General features: G+C 46.0%; 1 protein-coding gene across 1 annotated transcript in view; it reads right to left on the bottom strand.

Moving 5' to 3' along the window:
• NPR2 (natriuretic peptide receptor 2) overlaps positions 1–22,761 on the bottom strand; it is a 571,736-nt gene that overhangs the window by 162,923 nt on the left and 386,052 nt on the right. Inside the window, exons 8-10 of the mRNA XM_085627733.1 lie at positions 21,488–21,608; positions 5,563–5,637; positions 5,341–5,418 (exon numbers count right to left, since the gene is read on the bottom strand). Coding sequence (XP_085483859.1) covers positions 5,341–5,418; positions 5,563–5,637; positions 21,488–21,608 — 274 coding nt within the window. The remainder of the gene's footprint in view (positions 1–5,340; positions 5,419–5,562; positions 5,638–21,487; positions 21,609–22,761) is intronic.

The following is a 22,761-nucleotide window of genomic DNA, read 5'->3' as shown; positions in this document are numbered from 1 at the left end:
AGAATGACAGGGCTGCTTGTGAGGAGGGCTTGTGAATATGTGTCTGGTCCACAGAGCGATGCACAGAGCACCAGAGGAGAGGAGTAGCTGTGGTTTAGGGATTGATTGTAGACTGCCCAGAGTGGGAAAGAAGGCAGGGGAGAGGCACCCCCTCCCCTCACCGCTACTCTTCCATAGGCCAATCGATTCTGGGAAGACCTTCGCGAGTCCTTGGGGCTCATTTGCCCCACCTCATCTTACGGGTGCCTCACTGTCTCCTTTGCAGGTCCAGGCTAGTGTCTGAAGGTATATGTCAGAAATGTCTAGAAACACTAAAGCGAGGCATCTCTGTGCCAGAGTTAAAGTTGGAGCCAATAAGAAGGTCTCCATTCTCCAGGGGAAGCGATACATCTGTCGGGACCAGAGTCTGGGGAAGAAGTGGGAATCCCTCCAGTGGAGTCTCTCTGAAATTAGGACTTCCCCATAAATCGAAAGCTTTTCCATCATCACCCCGTGTCTTCCATATAAGTGCTGGGTGGCACCGCGGTGACACAGCCAGACGGACAGTTAGAATTTTTCTCAAGGGTCCAGTTTTGAAGCCAGTTTTTCACTATTCTTCATTTTCACTCCTGTTCCCTCAGTGCTGGGCAGTGTCTCATTGTACTATCCTTCCCAGGCATTCCAGGGTCTCCATGGACCCATGCGGAGCACATATAAAGGTGGTGGCACTGTGCCATCTTGGTTGTCGTCTCACATCTGTGCCCACAGAGGCCACCACAGGGAGGAGAGAAAGACATAGCTGTATCCATAATCATTGAATCCTCTATGGAAATGAGATAAGTCCTGATTAATATAAAGACGCATTGATTCACCGATGAGAATGAGAAAACCCCAGAGACAAGAAACAGAATCATTGACCCTTCTATAGTGATCAGATAAATCAAGAGTCACATCCATAATCATTAAACCACCCATAGTCATTCAACAGTCACTGGTACTGAGCTTAAACTGAAGTCACACACACGATCATTGAACCGTCAGTCGTAATGAGATAAAGTCAGTCACACCCATGATCATTGAACCGTCAGTCGTAATGAGATAAAACCAGAGTCCCACCCATGATCATTGAACCGTCCGTCGTAATGAGATAAACACAGAGCCACACATATAATCATTGAACAATCCATGGTAATGAGATAAAACCAGAGTCACACCCAGGATCATTGAACCGTCATTTGTAATGAGATAAACACAGAGCCACACACATAATCACAAAACAATCTATGGTAATGAGATGAATCCAGAGTCACACCCATGATCATTGAACCATCATTTGTAATGAGATAAACACAGAGCCACACACATAATCATTGAACAATCTATGACAATTAGATGAATACAGAGTCACGCTCATCATTGAATCGTCAGTCATAATGAGATAAACTCTGAGCCATACATATATTAAGTGAGCAATCAATGGCAATGAGATAAAACTGGAGACACACCCCGTCTCACCCAGGATCATTTAACTGTCTGTCGGAATGAGAGAAACACAGAGACACACATATAATCATTTAACAATCTATGGTAATGAGAGAAAACCAGAGTCACACCCAGGATTATTGAACCGTTGGTCGTAATGAGAGAAACACAGAGACACACATATAATAGTTGAATAATCTAAGGTAATGAGATAAATCCGGAATCACACCCATGATCATTGAACGATCAGTCATAATGAGATAAATATAGAGCCACACATATGATCATTGAACAATAAATGCTAATGAGATAAAACCAGAGTCACATCAATGATCATTGAACCGTCGGTCATAATGAGAGAAACACAAAAACACACATGTTATCACTGAACAATCTATGGCATTGAGATAGAACCAGAGTCACACCCATGATCATTGAACCATCATTTGTAATGAGACAAACACACAGCCACACATATACTCATTGAACAATCTATGGCAATGAGATAAAACCAGAGTCACACCCAGGATCATTGAACCGTCAGCCTTAATGAAATAAACACAGAGCCACACATATAATCATGGAACAATCTATGGTAATGAGATGAATCCAGAGTCACACCCATGATCATTGAACCATCATTTGTAATGAGATAAACACAGAGCCACACGCATAATCATTGAACAATCTATGACAATGAGATGAATACAGAGTCACGCTCATCATTGAATCGTCAGTCATAATGAGATAAACTCTGAGCCATACATATATTAAGTGACCAATCTATGGCAATGAGATAAAACTGGAGACACACCCCGTCACACCCAGGATCATTTAACCGTCTGTCGTAATGAGAGAAACACAGAGACACACATATAATCATTCAACAATCTATGGTAATGAGATAAAACCGGAGTCACACCCATGATCTTTGAACCGTCGGTCGTAATGAGAGAAACACAGAGACACACATATAATCATTTAACAATCTATGGTAATGAGATAAAACCGGAGTCACACCCAGGATTATTGAACCGTTGGTCGTAATGAGAGAAACACAGAGACACACATATAATAGTTGAATAATCTAAGGTAATGAGATAAATCCGGAGTCACACCCATGATCATTGAACGATCAGTCATAATGAGATAAATATAGATCCACACATATAATCATTGAACAATAAATGCTAATGAGATAAAACCAGAGTCACATCAATGATCATTGAACCGTCGGTCATAATGAGAGAAACACAGAAACACACATGTTATTACTGAACAATCTGTGGCATTGAGATAAAACCAGAGTCACACCCATGATCATTGAACCATCAGTCTTAATGAGATAAACATAGAGACACACATGTAATCATTGAACAATCTATGGTAATGAGATAAAACTGGAATCACACCCATGATCATTGAACTGTCTTTCATAATGAGATAAACAAAGAGCTACACATATAATCATTTCACAATCTATGGTAATTACATAAAACCGGAGTCACCCATGATCATTGAACGATCAGTTATAATGAGATAAATACAGAGCCACACATATAATCATTGAACAATAAATGTTAATGAGATAAAACAAGAGTCACACTTGTGATCATTGAACCGTCAGTCAAAATGAGATAAACACAGAGACACACATATAATCATTGAACAATCTATGGTAATGAGATGAATCCAGTCACACCCATGATCATTGAACCATCAGCCGCAATGAGATAAACAAGGAGCTACACATATAATCATTGAACAATCTATAGTAATGAGATGAATCCAGAGTCACACCCATGACCACTGAACTGTCAGTCATAATGAGATAAGCTCAGAGCCACACATATAATCATTGAACAATCCATGGTAATGAGATGACTCCAGATTCACATCCATGATCATTGAACCATTCATGGTAATGAGATAAAACCAGAGTCACACCAATGAAAATTGAAACGTCAATAGTAATGTGATAAACACAGAGCCACACAAATAATCATTTAATTATTCTATGGCAATGAGATGAATACAGAGTCACATCCATCATCATTGAATCGTCAGTCATGATGAGATAAACACAGAGCCACACATATAATCATTGAACAATCTACAGCAATGAGATGAATACAGAGTCACACTCATTATCATTGAATCGTCAGTCATAATGAGATAAACACAGAGCCAATCATATAATCATTGAACAATCTATGGCAATGAGATAAAACCACAGTCACTCCCCGTCACACCCAGAATCATTGAACCGCCAGTCTTAAAGAAATAAACACTGAGCCACACATATAATCATTGAACAATCCATGGTAATGAGATAAAACCAGTCACACCCATGATAATTGAACCATCAATAGTGATGCGATAAACACAGAGCCACACATATAATCATTTAAATAATCTATGGCAACGAGATCCAGAGATGTCAAAAGCATGTCTACTTATGGATATTAATGCAGGTGTGCATGGGCATGAATCACTTAAGATCCGGAAATTATTTATGGTGACCACCGTGGCCGCTCTACCCATCATGAAACCACGTGAGGCGATGAAACCACCCATGGCTATATCCACGGCCCTGGAACCCTCCAAGCTCACGTCTGTGTCTATGGAAATCATTCTAGGCCATAAAGGCCAATGAAGCCTATAGCCACAAAATCACCCAAGGCCAGAACCTGCCTATAGTCATATCCATAGTCAAGTAAACCACTCTTCATCCAGGGAAACACTCATGGTCATGGTGACCATTCATAGGGATCTCCATTGTCATGGAAAGTGCTGATGCTCTCATCGCTGGGCATGGATCTCACTATTTGTCCATTGATGCCTTCATTCCTGTTCATGGACACCACCCATGGGTCCTTGATACTCGGGCCTTCGGTTCCACAGTCATGATGACCATTCAAAGTCATTTCCATGGTTGTGGAATGATTGACGCTCTCGTTCCTGGTCATGGACAACACTGATGGTCCCACGATATTCACTTTCATGGCCAAAGAGACCACTGATGGTTCACTGATTCTCTCTTCCCTACTAACGAATACCATCCTTGGTTCCATGATATTCTGGTTCATGGCCAAAGTGACCGCTGATGGTTCACTGATGCTCTCATTCCTAGTCATGAGCACCACCCATGGTCCCTTGATACATTCATGGTCAACAAGGCTATGCATGGTCCGCTGATTCTCAAATTCAGGAGATTTGGACTATCTATGGGCAATTGATGCTCTCAGCTGCACATTCATAGTCAAGGAGACACTTAGTAGTCACACCTCTATTAACGGAAACAATTCCTGGTCAGGCGCAAGCCCATAGAAAACATCTACAGTCACAACAATTGTCACTGAAGTCGTCCATCACAGCCACATCCTTAATATTGGAATCAGCTATCATCGTGCAAAACCATTGACAATCAACACTCTCATCTTAGGTTACTGAATCCCTTCATAGTACATTCCATGGTACTGAACAACACCCCTCACCCAGGAGACCACCCATGGTGAAAGGCTTGGTAATGAAAGCCACCAATGGTCTTCATTACTACCAGTAGGCATGGGATCAACCACAGTAACACCGACAGTAATACAAAATGGCACTGCAAATGCATGACTTAATGAACCAGGGACATGGACATGAAAGACAACATGGGGCTCTAACCTCATTGACTGCACTGTTATTAGAGCTGCAGGAACAACTCCAAGGAAGAAAATGCACTGTGGAAAGACCTGTGGAGCTGGACCAAAATGCAATCGCTATAACTGAGTGCAGCAATCACAGCAGAAATACAGGGACACCAGCCCTAACCACCCTCCCCGCCAGGTGGACAGCGCTACAAGCATGAGAACAACAGGTCCAGATACCTACGTGCTTCAGCTCGAAGAGCACCTGCCTTGTCAGCTCGATCCTCTTCTTGTTGACGTGCTTAATGGCCACCACGTTCCCCTGTGGAAGAGAAGGAACAGCTGGATAACTGCAGGACTGATGTACTATGGACCAAAAGAAGACACCAGAAGATGAAAGGACAGCATGGGACACGGCAGGGAGACATGGATAGCAGAGGCTAGCGAGCGAGGTCTGATAACACACCTTGAAGTGGCCGGTGTTGGCAAAGATCTGGTACTTCCCATGGGCTGTCATCAAGGAGCCATAGCTTGAGCCTCTCTAGAACAGATTAGACAATCATTAAAGAACCACTGATGCAGAGAGATAGACACAGAGCAAGTCAGAAAGCACTATGACTGGATGCACAGAGGGGATACACAGCAAACTGGAGGGAGCACAGCAGAGAGGTATATTGTAAAGAATAGAGAGAGAAACACTGCAAACAGGAGAGACTCTGAAGAGAATAGGATACAAGAAACTGCACTTTGGCCCATGGTGTATGACACCTATAAGACGGGAGGCAGCACTGGGACTGGATTGTGGGAGACATTTTTACACTCAAACGCCAAGCGACCAGTTGTACAAGGAGATGTGAGGTGCAGCACAGAGGGCTGCAAGACATGGTGTAGAGGGGGGTATGGGAAGTTGTTGGAACTAGAAACACCTGCAACAGATGACCTGCACATCAGACCTATTTAAAACACAAGATCTAGTCTATTCAATGACATATCTATCATGACATAAAGGCAGCACTCTGGCTTAGCAAGTAATCAACCAAATGCATCAAACCTTTACTGGCATTAGCTATAGAGTTTATGGCAAAGAGGACAAGACCTGTTGGGTCCAGAAGAAACTCCAAAATAGAATGATTGAACTAGTCAGTACATCAGTATTTCAGTCTTTGAGGGAGAGTTACAGAAATCCCTCACACACAACGTTGCGCTTTTGTTTCCATCATTTATGACAGAGAGTTGTAAGAATATCCGTATTTCAGAGAATATTGTCTTCATGATTCACCTGGTGGGTAGAAACCTGTAAAGTGGGGGTCTACCCCACTTCAGTAAGTCCTTGTTTCCATCATTAGTTTCCCTCTAAAATCTACTCTCCTTCCATGTCCCTCTCCCAGGAGGGGGGATTCAATATAGATTGGATATATCTTCCTGTCTCTAAAGATACATATTGGAACAGGGTAAACTGGAGATGACTTGTCCTTGCCTCTTTCTCATTACTGCCTTAAAACAACATCTCCCACTCCCCAACAACTACACTGTGGCACAACAATGTCTCCTTCTCCCCAAGAAACAGACTGTGGCATAACAACATCTCCTACTCCCCACCAACTACACTGTTGCACAACAACCCCTCCCACTCTTCAAAAACTACACTGTGGCACAACAGCACCTCCCACTCCTCAACAACTACACTGTGGCACAACAACATCTCCCACTCCTCAAAAACGACACTGAGGCACAACAACACCTCCCAATCCATAACAACTACACTGTGGCACAACATCTCCCACTCCTCAAAAAGTACACTGTGGCACAACAACACCTCCCACTACTCAACAATTACACTGTGGCACAACTACATCTCCCACTCGTCAACAACTACACTGTGGCACAACAACAAGTTCTACTACCCAACAAATTCACTGTGGCACACATCTCCTACTCCTAACCATCTACACTGTAGCACAACAACATCTTCCACTCCCCAACAACTACACTGTGGCAAAACAACACGTTCTACTCCCCTACAACTACACTGTGGCACTACAACATCTCCTACTGCCCAACAACTACAATGTGGATCAAGAACACCTCCCAATCCTCAACAACTACACTGTGGCACAACAACATCTCCTACTCCCCAACAACTAGACTGTGGCACAACAACACCTCCCACTCCTCAACAACTACACTGTCGCACAACAACAAGTTCTACTACCCAACAACTACACTGTGGCACTACAACATCTCCTACTCCCCAACAACTACAATGTGGAACAAGAACACCTCCCAATCCTCAACAACTACACTGTGGCACAACAACATCTCCCACTCCCCAACAACTAGACTGTGGCACAACAACACCTCCCACTCCTCAACAACAACACTGTGGCACAACAACAAGTTCTACTACCCAACAACTAGACTGTGGCACACAACATCTCCTACTCTCCCACAACTACACTGTGACACTGCTACAGAAGATGGGAAAGACAAGACAATATGATGGGGAAAAAAATATATTATGTGCAAAGTAACACACAAGTGAGCAAGGCAGGAAGACAAGGGTGATCGAGTAGTCATGAGTATAAAGCAGGGATCACTCTACCGTCAGTGGTGAGTAGTAACACATGTGGGCCTCCCTGCAAGATACGGCTATAGAAACTAGAGCCTGACCCGCTACGCCACAACGGTGACAGATATCCCGTTTGCCGAAATTAAAATCCCATTATAACCCAGGCGATTTATATTTCGGCGGGCGGGACAACTATCACCTTTGTAAAGGAGTAACCCATCCACCGAGATCTCAATCAGGTCCTCAGATCCCGGCAAGCCATGACGTCACTCTCCAATCACCAGTGCGACATGTGTCTCAGCCCCAAAGTTCTTGGGTTTGATGGAGCTAGAGTTCTGACCTCCACACCTGAGCTGCACCAGGCGTTGAGGTCTCCATTATACCAATGTACAGTAAAGCCAGTCCCTGAAGGTTGGCAAAGAAATGGCTGCAGTGTTCTAGCAATAGCTACGAAAAATGTAATGCAGCTGGGACTGTTCAGAGCTCCATCATATTGTGGCTGATGAGGTCAGCAATTGTAGGAATCATGATGGTCAATCTATGAAGGACACTACAGCCGACAGGTGGCTCTCTTTGAAAGGCATGACTTAAAAGACAGCATGTTTCTTTTATCCTCTGACACACATTCATCAAATAATGCATATTGTGTTATATCCACCTGTTGTGATCTTGTAATCTAATTTAATTTCTTACATTTTTTAAGTACAACACTTGAAAACCAGAGTTTATCGAATGCATCTTTAATCTACTTAAACTTACTCCTTTTATGCATCTATATACCTTCTATGTACTTATTTTCCTCCCCCCAAAAAAGCATATTCAATGCACTACCCTATTTCTCACCCTATACCTCTATCAATATATTTAATCTACATCTACTTCCTTCCTTTATGCATCTATAAACTTTCCATGTACTTATGGATCTATATATTTATGACTTTCTTCTAATTCAGCATATCCGAATGCACCACCCTATTTCTCACCCTATACCTCTCTCAATATATCTTCAATCTCAACTCTCTGACTCATGTCAAACCTCTTACTACTACTCTTTCCAATGCACTACCCTATTCCTCACCTTATACCACTATCAATATACCCTCTACATCCACTCTCTCATTCATCTCAGACCGCATACCACTACTATGACCCACAAAATAGCCCTGTGTAGACTTTCCCGTACTCTACCCCTCCTTGCACCATCTGACACCTCTTTTTACTATACTGATCCCCAAAACAAGCCTTTCTAAACTCTTCCCTCTGACTCTTTCCCTCCACATCCCTGTTTACTCATCCCAAGTCTCCCACTACTGCTATGACGTCCCCAAAAAAAAATCTAAAGCCTTCATCCTTCTATTCCTCCACTATCCTTTTCAATCACAATACATACCACACTAACATGTCCACTTATCAAATGTCATATGTCACTACTAATTCACCACTAATCCTGTATGGGTTCCGAGTAGCGTGACACTCATCGAAAAAAATCGCTTCAACACCTCATTAGGGGTAGCAAGCACTATATAAATTCAACCTTTTTTCCTCTTCTATCCCTCCGCTATCCTTCTCAATCCAAATAACTGACTAATATCCACCACTCAAATTACTTTCATATTGCACTATACTAATTCACCACTAATCCATTATGGGTTCCGGAGTAGCGTTCTACTCACCAAAAAAAGCGCTCCAACACCCCATCAGGGGTAACAAGCGCTATATAAAGTCAAACCTTTTCCCCTATTCTATCCCTCTGCTATCCATCTGAATCCAAATAACTGACTAACCTATCCACCACTCAAACTACTGTCACATTTCACTATACTAATTCAACATTAATCCTTCTTGGGTTCCGGAGTAGCGTGATACGCGCTGAAAAAAGTGCTTCGACGCCTCTGACAGGGTAGTAAGTGCTATATAAATGCAATTGCAATGCAATACAATACATAAAAAAGTTCAAGAATTAGGTAAAGACCTCTTACAGTATTAGCCTTTTTTGGCAATGCAGAAGCGTTTTTATTTTACAACTCTAGTGGTACTAACTTTACAATATCATGTTGCGTTTCACATCCTAATGTATTTCTATAGGTATACACATAGAACAGCACAGGCTACAGTGTGGGTCACAACTGCAGGTGCAGTCAGACTGGTAAGCACAGCTGGGATTAGAGTGAACAGGAAACCTCGGAGTGGAATGCAATCACCGCTGGATAGACAGATGCAGTTGGGGTTAGATGGCTTGGAGTTGGGTTGGATTAGTAAAAACAGTAGGACACAGAGTAGTGATGGCAGAATCAGAGTGGTGATGACAGCTGGGCTCATGGTAGTGATGACAGCTGAGATCAGAGTAGTGATGACAGCTGGGTTCAGAGTAGGGATGACAGCTGGGATAAGAGAAGGGATGACAGCTGGGATCAGAGAAGAGATGACAGCTGCGATAAGAGTAGTGGTGACAGCTGGGATAAGAGTAGAGATGACAGGTGTGTTCAAAGTAGAGATGACAGCTGGGATCAGAGTCGAGATGACAGCTAGGATCAGAGTAGTGGGGACAGCTGGGATCAGAGTAGTGGGGACAGCTGGGATCAGATTAGATATGGCAGCTGGGGTCAGAGTAGAGATGACAGCTGGGATCAAAGTATAGATGACAGCTAGGATCAGAGTAGTGGGGACAGCTGGGGTCAGAGTAATGGTGAAAGCTGGGATCAGAGTAGAAGTGACAGCTGGGATCAGATTAGACATGACAGCTGGGTTCAGAGTATAGATGGCAGCTGGGCTAAGAGAAGACATGACAACTGGGATAAAAGTAGTAGTGACATCTGGGATCAGAGTAGCAGTGACAGCTGGGATCAGATTAGAGATGACAGTTGGGCTCGGAGTAGAGATGACAGCTGGGCTCAGAGTAGAAGTGACACCTGGGATCAGAGTAGAAGTGACAGCTGGGATCACATTAGAGTGAAGTTGGGATCAGTGAAGAGATGACAGCTGGGCTCAGAGTAGAGATGAAAGCTGGGATCAGAGAGGAGATGACAGCTGGGATGAGAGTAGTGGGGACAGCCAGAATCAGAGTAGAAGTGACAGCTGGGATCAGAGTAGAGATGACAGGTGGGGTCAGGGTAGAGGTAAAAGCTGTGATCAGAGTATAGATGACAGCTGTGATCAGAGTAGAGATGACAGTTGGGATCAGAGTAGAGATGACGGCTAGGATCAGAGTAGTGTGTGCAGCTGGGATCAGAGTAGAGGGGACAGCTGGAATCAGATTAGAGATGGCAGCTGGGGACAGATTAGAGATGGCAGCTGGGATCAGAGTAGAGATGGCAGCTGGAATCAGAGTAGTGATGACAGCTGGGATCAGAGTAGTGATGACAGCTGGGATCAGAGTAGTGATGACAGCTGGGGTCAGAGTAGAGATGACAGCTGGGATCAGAGTAGAAGTGTCAGCTGGGATCACATTAGGGTGAAGTTGGGATCAGTGAAGAGATGATAGCTGGGCACAGAGTAGAGATGACAGCTGGGATCAGAGACGAGATGACAGCTGGGATGAGAGTAGTGGGGACAGCCAGGATCAGAGTAGAAGTGACAGCTGGGATCAGAGTACAGATAACAGGTGGGGTCAGAGTAGTGGTAAAAGCTGGGATCAGAGTATAGATGACAGCTGTAATCAGAGTAGAGATGACAGCTGGGATCAGAGTAGAGGTGACAGCTAGGATCAGAGTAGTGTGTGCAGCTGGGATCAGAGTAGAGGGGACAGCTGGAATCAGATTAGAGATGGCAGCTGGGGACAGATTAGAGATGGCAGCTGGGATCAGAGTAGAGATGACAGCTGTAATCAGAGTAGTGATGACAGCTGGGATCAGAGTAGTGAAGACAGCTGGGATCAGAGTAGAGTTGACAGCTGGGGTTAGAGTAGAGATGGCAGCTGGGATCAGAGTAGAGATGACAGCTGGGGTCAGAGTAGAGATGGCAGCTGGGATCAGAGTAGTGGTAACAGCTGGGATCAGAGTAGAGATGACAGCTAGGATCAGAGTAGAGATGACAGCTGGGGTCAGAGTAGAGATGATAGGTGGGATCAGAGTAGAGATGACAGCTAGGATCAGAGTAGTGAGTACAGTTGGGATCAGAGTAGCGGGGACAGCTGGGTTCAGATTAGAGATGGCAGCTGGGGTCAGATTAGAGATGGCAGCTGGGATCAGAGTAGAGATGACAGCTGGAATCAGAGTAGAGATGACAGCTGGGATCAGAGTGGTGATGACAGCTGGGATCAGAGTAGTGATCACAGCTGTGATCAGAGTAGAGATGACAGGTGGGATAACCGTAGTGATGACAGCTGGGATCAAAGTAGAGATGGCAGCTGGGATCAGAGTAGAGATGACAGCTGGGATCAGAGTCTAGATGACAGCTAGGATCAGAGTAGTGGGGACATCTGGGATCAGAGTAGAGATGGCAGCTGGGGATAAATTAGAGAGGCAGCTGGGATCTGAGTAGTGATGACTTCTGGGATCAGAGTAGAGATGGCAGATGGGATCAGAGTAGAGATGACCGCTGGGGTCAGAGTAGAGATGGCAGCTGGGTTCAGAGTAGTGGTGACAGCTGGGATCAGAGTATAGATGACAGCTGTGATCAGAATAGAGATGACAGCTGGGATCAGAGTAGAGATGACAGGTAGGATCAGATTAGTGGGGACAGCTGGGATCAGAGTAGTGGGGACAGCTGGGATCAGATTAGAGATGGCAGCTGGGGTTAGATTAGAGAGGCAGCTGGGATCAGAGTAGAGATGACAGCTGGGATCAGAGTAGTGATTACAGCTGGGATCAGAGTAGATATGACAGCTGGGGTCAGAGTAGAGATGGGAGCTGGATTCAGAGTAGTGATGACAGGTGGGATCAGAGTAGAGATGACAGCTGGGGTCAGAGTAGAGATGACAGCTGGGATCAGAGTCTAGATGACAGCTAGGATCAGAGTAGTGGGGACAGCTGGGATCAGAGTAGTGGGGACAGCTGGGATCAGATTAGAGATGGCAGCTGGGGATAGATTAGAGAGGCAGCTGGGATCTGAGTAGAGATGCCAGCTGGGATCAGAGTAGTGATGACAGCTGGAATCAGAGTAGAGATGGCAGCTGGGATCAGAGTAGAGATGACAGCTGGGGTCAGAGTAGGTATGGCAGCTGTGTTCAGAGTAGCGGTGACAGCTGGGATCAGAGTAGAGATGACAGCTGGAATCAGAGTAGAGATGATGGCTAGGATCAGAGTAGTGGGTACAGCCGGGATCAGAGTAGTGGGGACAGCTGGGATCAGATTAGAGATGGCTGCTGGAGTCAGATTAGAGATGACAGCTGGGATCAGAGTAGTGATGACAGCGGGGATCAGAGTAGTGATGACAGCTGGGATCAGAGTAGTGATGCCAACTAGAATCAGAGTAGAGATGACAGCTGGGCTCATGGTAGTGATGACAGCTGAGATCAGAGTAGTGATGACAGCTGGGTTCAGAGTAGAGGTGTAACGGCTGTGATCACAGTAGAGATGACAGCTGTGATCAGAATAGGGATGACAGCTGGGATCAGAGAAGAGATAATAGCTGCGATAAGAGTAGTGGTGACAGCTGGGATCAGAGAAGGGATGACAGCTGGGATCAGAGAAGAGATGACAGCTGCGATAAGAGTAGTGGTGACAGCTGGGATCAGAGTAGAGATGACAGGTGTGTTCAAAGTAGAGATGACAGCTGGGATCAGAGTCGAGATGACAGCTAGGATCAGAGTAGTGGGGACAGCTGGGATCAGAGTAGGGGGGACAGCTGGGATCAGATTAGATATGGCCACTGGGGTCAGAGTAGAGATGACAGCTGGGATCAAAGTATAGATGACAGCTAGGATCAGAGTAGTGGGGACAGCTGGGATCAAAGTAGTGGGGACAGCTGGGATCAGATTAGATATGGCAGCTGGGGTCAGAGTAGAGATGACAGCTGGGATCAAAGTATAGATGACAGCTAGGATCAGAGTAGTGGGGACAGCTGGGGTCAGCGTAGTGGTGACAGCGGGGGTCAGAGTAGTGGTGAAAGCTGGGATCAGAGTAGAGATGACAGGTAGGATCAGATTAGTGGGTACAACAGGGATCAGAATAGTGGGGACAGCTGGGATCAGATTAGAGATGGCACCTGGGGTTAGATTAGAGAGGCAGCTGGGATCAGAGTAGAGATGACAGCTGGGATCAGAGTAGTGATGACAGCTGGGATCAGAGTAGATATGACAGCTGGGGTCAGAGTAGAGATGGGAGCTGGATTCAGAGTAGTAATGACAGGTGGGATCAGAGTAGAGATGACAGCTGGGGTCAGAGTAGAGATGAAAGCTGGGATCAGAGTCTAGATGACAGCTAGGATCAGAGTAGTGGGGACAGCTGGGATCAGAGTAGTGGGAACAGCTGGGATCAGATTAGAGATGGCAGCTGGGGATAGATTAGAGAGGCAGCTGGGATCTGAGTAGAGATGCCAGCTGGGATCAGAGTAGTGATGACAGCTGGAATCAGAGTAGAGATGGCAGCTGGGATCAGAGTAGAGATGACAGCTGGGGTCAGAGTAGGGATGGCAGCTGGGTTCAGAGTAGCGGTGACAGCTGGGATCAGAGTAGAGATGACAGCTGGAATCAGAGTAGAGATGATGGCTAGGATCAGAGTAGTGGGTACAGCCGGGATCAGAGTAGTGGGGACAGCTGGGATCAGATTAGAGATGGCTGCTGGAGTCAGATTAGAGATGACAGCTGGGATCAGAGTAGTGATGACAGCGGGGATCAGAGTAGTGATGACAGCTGGGATCAGAGTAGTGATGCCAACTAGAATCAGAGTAGAGATGACAGCTGGGCTCAAGGTAGTGATGACAGCTGAGATCAGAGTAGTGATGACAGCTGGGTTCAGAGTAGAGGTGTAACGGCTGTGATCACAGTAGAGATGACAGCTGTGATCAGAATAGGGATGACAGCTGGGATCAGAGTAGAGATGACAGCTAGGATCAGAGACGAGATAATAGCTGCGATAAGAGTAGTGGTGACAGCTGGGATCAGAGAAGGGATGACAGCTGGGATCAGAGAAGAGATGACAGCTGCGATAAGAGTAGTGGTGACAGCTGGGATCAGAGTAGAGATGACAGGTGTGTTCAAAGTAGAGATGACAGCTGGGATCAGAGTCGAGATGACAGCTAGGATCAGAGTAGTGGGGACAGCTGGGATCAGAGTAGTGGGGACAGCTGGGATCAGATTAGATATGGCAGCTGGGGTCAGAGTAGAGATGACAGCTGGGATCAAAGTATAGATGACAGCTAGGATCAGAGTAGTGGGGACAGCTGGGATCAGAGTAGTGGGGACAGCTGGGATCAGATTAGATATGGCAGCTGTGGTCAGAGTAGAGATGACAGCTGGGATCAAAGTATAGATGACAGCTAGGATCAGAGTAGTGGAGACAGCTGGGGTCAGCGTAGTGGTGACAGCGAGGGTCAGAGTAGTGGTGAAAGCTGGGATCAGAGTAGAGATGACAGCTGGGCTCAGATTAGAGATGACAGCTGGGATCAGAGTAGTGGTGACAGCTGGGGTCAGAGCAATGGTGAAAGCTGGGATCAGAGTAGAAGTGACAGCTGGGATCAGATTAGATATGGCAGCTGGGGTCAGAGTAGAGATGACAGCTGGGATCAAAGTATAGATGACAGCTAGGATCAGAGTAGTGGGGACAGCTGGGGTCAGAGTAATGGTGAAAGCTGGGATCAGAGTAGAAGTGACAGCTGGGATCAGATTAGACATGACAGCTGGGTTCAGAGTATAGATGGCAGCTGGGCTAAGAGAAGACATGACAACTGGGATAAAAGTAGTAGTGACATCTGGGATCAGAGTAGAAGTGACAGCTCGGATCAGATTAGAGATGACAGTTGGGCTCGGAGTAGAGATGACAGCTGGGCTCAGAGTAGAAGTGACACCTGGGATCAGAGTAGAAGTGACAGCTGGGATCACATTAGAGTGAAGTTGGGATCAGTGAAGAGATGACAGCTGGGCTCAGAGTAGAGATGAAAGCTGGGATCAGAGAGGAGATGACAGCTGGGATGAGAGTAGTGGGGACAGCCAGAATCAGAGTAGAAGTGACAGCTGGGATCAGAGTAGAGATGACAGGTGGGGTCAGGGTAGAGGTAAAAGCTGGGATCAGAGTATAGATGACAGCTGTGATCAGAGTAGAGAAGACAGTTGGGATCAGAGTAGAGATGACGGCTAGGATCAGAGTAGAGGGGACAGCTGGAATCAGATTAGAGATGGCAGTTGGGGACAGATTAGAGATGGAGGCTGGGATCAGAGTAGAGATGGCAGCTGGAATCAGAGTAGTGATGAGAGCTGGGATCAGAGTAGTGATGACAGCTGGGATCAGAGTAGTGATGACAGCTGGGATCAGAGTAGTGATGACAGCTGGGATCAGAGTAGAGATGACAGCTGGGGTCAGAGTAGAGATGACAGCTGGGATCAGAGTAGAAGTGTCAGCTGGGATCACATTAGGGTGAAGTTGGGATCAGTGAAGAGATGATAGCTGGGCACAGAGTAGAGATGACAGCTGGGATCAGAGAAGAGATGACAGCTGGGATGAGAGTAGTGGGGACAGCCAGGATCAGAGTAGAAGTGACAGCTGGGATCAGAGTACAGATAACAGGTGGGGTCAGAGTAGTGGTAAAAGCTGGGATCAGAGTATAGATGACAGCTGTGATCAGAGTAGAGATGACAGCTGGGATCAGAGTAGAGGTGACAGCTAGGATCAGAGTAGTGTGTGCAGCTGGGATCAGAGTAGAGGGGACAGCTGGAATCAGATTAGAGATGGCAGCTGGGGACAGATTAGAGATGGCAGCTGGGATCAGAGTAGAGATGACAGCTGTAATCAGAGTAGTGATGACAGCTGGGATCAGAGTAGTGAAGACAGCTGGGATCAGAGTAGAGTTGACAGCTGGGGTCAGAGTAGAGATGGCAGCTGGGATCAGAGTAGAGATGACAGCTGGGGTCAGAGTAGAGATGGCAGCTGGGATCAGAGTAGTGGTAACAGCTGGGATCAGAGTAGAGATGACAGCTAGGATCAGAGTAGAGATGACAGCTGGGGTCAGAGTAGAGATGATAGGTGGGATCACAGTAGAGATGACAGCTAGGATCAGAGTAGTGAGTACAGTTGGGATCAGAGTAGCCGGGACAGCTGGGTTCAGATTAGAGATGGCAGCTGGGGTCAGATTAGAGATGGCAGCTGGGATCAGAGTTGAGATGACAGCTGGAATCAGAGTTGAGATGACAGCTGGAATCAGAGTGGTGATGACAGCTGGGATCAAAGTAGAGATGGCAGCTGGGATCAGAGTAGAGATGACAGCTGGGATCAGAGTCTAGATGACAGCTAGGATCAGAGTAGTGGGGACAGCTGGGTTCAGAGTAGAGATGACAGCTAGGTTAAGAGTAGTGGTAACAGCTGGGATCAGAGTAGACATGACAGCTGAGATCAGAGTAGAGATGACAGCTGGGATCAGAGTAGAGATCAAAGCTGGGATCAGAGAAAAGATCAAAACTGGGATCAGAGTAGAAGTGACAGCTGGGATCAGAGTAGAGATGGCAGCTGGGATCAGAGTAGAAGTGACAGCTGGGATTAGTGTAGAGATGACAGCTGAGATCAGAGTAGAGATGACAGCTGGATCAGAGTAGAAGTGGCAGCTGGGGTCAGAGTAGAGATGACAGCTGGGATCAAAGTAGAGGTGAAAGCTGGGATCAGAGTAGAAGTGACAGCTGGGATCAGAGTAGAGATCAAAGCTGGGATCAGAGAAGAGATCAAAGCTGGGATCAGAGTAGACGTGACAGCTGGGATCAGAGTAGAGATGGCAGCTGGGATCAGAGTAGAAGTGACAGCTGGGATCAGCGTAGAGATGACAGCTGGGATCAGAGTAGAGATGGCAGCTGGGATCAAACTAGAGATGACTGTTGGGATTAGAGTAGAGATGCCAGCTGGGATGAGAATAGAGGTGACAGCTGTGATCAGAGTAGAGATGGCAGCTGGGGCCAGAGTAGCGATGGTAGCTGGGATTAGAGTAGAAGTGACAGCTGTGATCAGAGTAGAGATGACAGCTGGGATCAGAGTAGTGATGACAGCTGGGATCAGAGTAGAGATGACAACTAGGACCAGAGCAGGGATGACAGCTGGGATCAGAGTAGTGGGGACAGCTGGTATCAGATTATAGATGACAGTTGGGATCAGAGTAGAGATGACAGCTGGGATCAGAGTAGAGATGACAGCTGGGATCAGAGTCTAGATGACAGCTAGGATCAGAGTAGTGGGGACAGCTGGGTTCAGAGTAGAGGTGACAGCTAGGATAAGAGTAGTGGTAACAGCTGGGATCAGAGTAGACATGACAGCTGAGATAAGAGTAGAGATGACAGCTGGGATCAGAGTAGAGGTGACAGCTAGGATAAGAGTAGTGGTAACAGCTGGGATCAGAGTAGACATGACAGCTGAGATAAGAGTAGAGATCAAAGCTGGGATCAGACCAAAGATCAAAACTGGGATCAGAGTAGAAGTGACAGCTGGGATTAGTGTAGAGATGACAGCTGAGATCAGAGTAGAGATGACAGCTGGATCAGAGTAGAAGTGGCAGCTGGGGTCAGAGTAGAGATGACAGCTGGGATCAAAGTAGAGGTGAAAGCTGGGATCAGAGAAGAGATCAAAGCTGGGATCAGAGTAGATGTGACAGCTGGGATCAGAGTGGAGATGGCAGCTGGGATCAGAGTAGAAGTGACAGCTGGGATCAGCGTAGATATGACAGCTGGGATCAGAGTAGAGATGGCAGCTGGGATCAAACTGGAGATGACTGTTGGGATTAGAGTAGAGATAAAAGTCCGAAGAAGTATTTCCCTTTTTGGCACTTATGCAAATAATCATACATTATGGATTAGAAAGCACTTTTTCTTTCTGATGCTCTCCCCATGCTTTGAACTGTTTTTTATTTTGTGATCTTTTTTAATTTGTATTTTGTGATTCTTTTTTACTGCACAACAGGCACAATGTCATTAGTTATGTGTACTGTTTTGTAACTGTCTGACTATTTTTAATATTGTATTTACTTAACAATGTTCTGTATCTAACATTTTTTAATAAAATGAAAAAAGTTTTATAATACCTTGTGACTAGGGTTCAAACTTTGGTGTCTTGTTCTGGTGATCGATTGAGTGTAATATCTGTATGAGTTTGTATGATTATGTGCATAAGTGCCAAAAAGGGGAATACTTCTTCGGACTTTTGTCTCTTGGCACTCTACCCCTTTTTGTGGAATAGAGCCCCTCTCTCTCATTTTACACAATTATAGTAGAGATGCCAGCTGGGATGAGAATAGAGGTGACAGCTGTGATCAGAGTAGAGATGGCAGCTGGGGCCAGAGTAGCGATGGTAGCTGGGATTAGAGTAGAAGTGACAGCTGGGGTCAGAGTAGAGATGACAGCTGGGATCAGATTAGAGATGACAGCTGGGATCAGAGTAGAGATGACAGCTGGGATCAGAGTAGTGATGACAGCTGGGATCAGAGTAGAGATGACAACTAGGACCAGAGCAGGGATGACAGCTGGGATCAGAGTAGTGGGGACAGCTGGTATCAGATTATAGATGACAGTTGGGATCAGAGTAGAGATGACAGCTGGGATCAGAGTAGAGATGACAGCTGGGATCAGAGTCTAGATGACAGCTAGGATCAGAGTAGTGGGGACAGCTGGGTTCAGAGTAGAGGTGACAGCTAGGATAAGAGTAGTGGTAACAGCTGGGATCAGAGTAGACATGACAGCTGAGATAAGAGTAGAGATGACAGCTGGGATCAGAGTAGAGATCAAAGCTGGGATCAGACCAAAGATCAAAACTGGGATCAGAGTAGAAGTGACAGCTGGGATTAGTGTAGAGATGACAGCTGAGATCAGAGTAGAGATGACAGCTGGATCAGAGTAGAAGTGGCAGCTGGGGTCAGAGTAGAGATGACAGCTGGGATCAAAGTAGAGGTGAAAGCTGGGATCAGAGAAGAGATCAAAGCTGGGATCAGAGTAGATGTGACAGCTGGGATCAGAGTGGAGATGGCAGCTGGGATCAGAGTAGAAGTGACAGCTGGGATCAGCGTAGATATGACAGCTGGGATCAGAGTAGAGATGGCAGCTGGGATCAAACTGGAGATGACTGTTGGGATTAGAGTAGAGATAAAAGTCCGAAGAAGTATTCCCCTTTTTGGCACTTATGCAAATAATCATACATTATGGATTAGAAAGCACTTTTTCTTTCTGATGCTCTCCCCATGCTTTGAACTGTTTTTTATTTTGTGATCTTTTTTAATTTGTATTTTGTGATTCTTTTTTACTGCACAACAGGCACAATGTCATTAGTTATGTGTACTGTTTTGTAACTGTCTGACTATTTTTAATATTGTATTTACTTAACAATGTTCTGTATCTAACATTTTTTAATAAAATGAAAAAAGTTTTATAATACCTTGTGACTAGGGTTCAAACTTTGGTGTCTTGTTCTGGTGATCGATTGAGTGTAATATCTGTATGAGTTTGTATGATTATGTGCATAAGTGCCAAAAAGGGGAATACTTCTTCGGACTTTTGTCTCTTGGCGCTCTACCCCTTTTTGTGGAATAGAGCCCCTCTCTCTCATTTTACACAATTATAGTAGAGATGCCAGCTGGGATGAGAATAGAGGTGACAGCTGTGATCAGAGTAGAGATGGCAGCTGGGGCCAGAGTAGCGATGGTAGCTGGGATTAGAGTAGAAGTGACAGCTGGGGTCAGAGTAGAGATGACAGCTGGGATCAGATTAGAGATGACAGCTGGGATCAGAGTAGTGATGACAGCTGGGATCAGAGTAGAGATGACAACTAGGACCAGAGCAGGGATGACAGCTGGGATCAGAGTAGTGGGGACAGCTGGTATCAGATTATAGATGACAGTTGGGATCAGAGTAGAGATGACAGCTGGGATCAGAGTAGTGGGGACAGCTGGTATCAGAATATAGATGGTAGCTGGGATCAGAGTGCTGATGACAGCTGGGATCAGAGTACCGATGACAGCTGGGATCAGAGAAGTGATGACAGCTGGGATCAGAGTAGTGGGGACAGCTAGGATCAGATTAGGGATGACAGCTGGGATCAGAGTAGCGATGACAGCTAGGATCAGAGTAGTGCGGACAGCTGGTATCAGATTATTGATGGTAGCTGGGATCAGAGTACTGATGACAGCTGGGATCAGAGTACTGATGACAGCTGGGATCAGAGAAGTGATGACAGCTGGGATCAGAGTAGTGGGGACAGCTAGGATCAGATTAGGGATGACAGCTGTGATCAGAGTAGAGATGACAGCTGGGATCAGAGTAGTGATGACAGCTGGGATTAGAGCAGAGATGACAGTGGGGATCAGAGTAGTGGTGGCAGCTGTGATCAGAGTACTGATGACAGCTGGGATCAGAGTAGTGGTGGCATCCGAAGGTAGAGTGGGGCCTACTGATGATGCAGAGTGAACACAGCTGAAGACAAAGTGAACACAGCTGGAGGTAGAGAAGTGACAACAGCTGAATTTAGAGTTAAGATGGTCTCAGGATGGAGTGAACACTCGTGGAGTCACAGAAGTGATGCCAGCTGGAGTAAGCTTGAGACAGTATGGTGATCTTAGCCGGAGGGGTGAGGACAGCTCTGGTTAGAGTGAACCCAGCAGGAACTGATCACAGCTGTGGTTTGAGTGGTAAAGAGAGCTGGCTGGTCATGTCTGGGCTCAGCGGGGGCACTCATCCGTGTCACTGCATCTGCGTGTCACGTCTACTCACCAGGGACAGAGTGAGTCGACTTCCGGCGCTCTTGTGGTAACGCTCAGAGTTCCCAAACTGCAGCTCCTCCCAGCGGATCCTCCACAGCATGCTGGCCAGCTCCTTCTCCAACATCAGCTTCCTGCAAGAGGGGAGGGAAGGGGTATCAGAGACAGGTGTGACAGGGACAACATCGACATCCATGACCAGTGACCGTTGCAACAGACAGCAGCATCCATTGCCAGTGACCGTCACATAGTAACAGGCAGCAGCATCCATAGCCAGTGACCATCGCATAGCAACAGGCAGCAGCATCAATAGCCAGAGTAACACAACAGTATCAATGGCCAGTGTAACAGGAAGACCAGCGGTTACTGGTGCCTAGAAACAGCATCAATGGCCAGTGTAAGAGCAACAAGATCAATGACCAGTGTGATAGGAAGACCAGTGGTTACTGGTGCCCAGCAACAGCATCAATGGCCAGTGTAAGAGTAACAACATCAATGACCAGTGTGATAGGAAGACCAGCGATTACTGGTGCCTAGCAGCAGCATCAATGACCAGTGTAAGAGCAACGACATCAATGACCAGTTTTACAGAAAGAGCAGAGATGACTGGTGCATAGTAATAGATTCAATGACCTGTGTTACAGAAACAGCAGCGGTGACTGGTGTGAGGCAACAACATCATTGGCCAGTGCAACAACAAGAGCATCAATGGCCAGTGTAACATAACAGCATCAATGACCAATGTAACACAACAGTATCAATGACCAGAGTTACAGAAAGAGCAGCAGTGACTGGTGCGTAGTAACAGCATGAATGGCCAGTGAAACAGTGACAGCCTCAATGGCCAGTGTAATAGGAGGAGGAGGTGTGACTGGTGTCAAGCAACAGCATCAATGGCCAGTGTAACATGACAGCATCAATGGCCAATGTAACACAACACTATCAATGATCAGTGTTACAGAAACTGCAGTGGTAACTGGTACATAGTAACAACATCAATGGCCAGTGCAACAGCGACAGCATCAATTGCCAGTGTGATAGGAAGAGCAGGGGTAACTGATGCTTAGTAACAGCATCAATGGCCGGTGTAAAAGCAGCAACATCAATAACCAGTGTAACACAACAGCATCAATAACCAGTGTAACACAACAGCATCAATAGCCAGTGTAATAGGGAGAAGAACAATTGATGGACAGAATAACGTTGTACATTCACCCCAGTACAGAGATCTGGGCCTAAATCCATTTTTGTTTTGCTGCCCATGCCATTCCAGTTTGAACCCAGCCA

This window comes from Triturus cristatus, chromosome 2_1 (genome assembly GCF_964204655.1).
Source record: "Triturus cristatus chromosome 2_1, aTriCri1.1, whole genome shotgun sequence".
NCBI lineage: Eukaryota > Metazoa > Chordata > Amphibia > Caudata > Salamandridae > Triturus > Triturus cristatus.
Note: the sequence above shows the minus strand (reverse complement) of the source record. Positions and strands in the feature narration are given on the sequence as shown.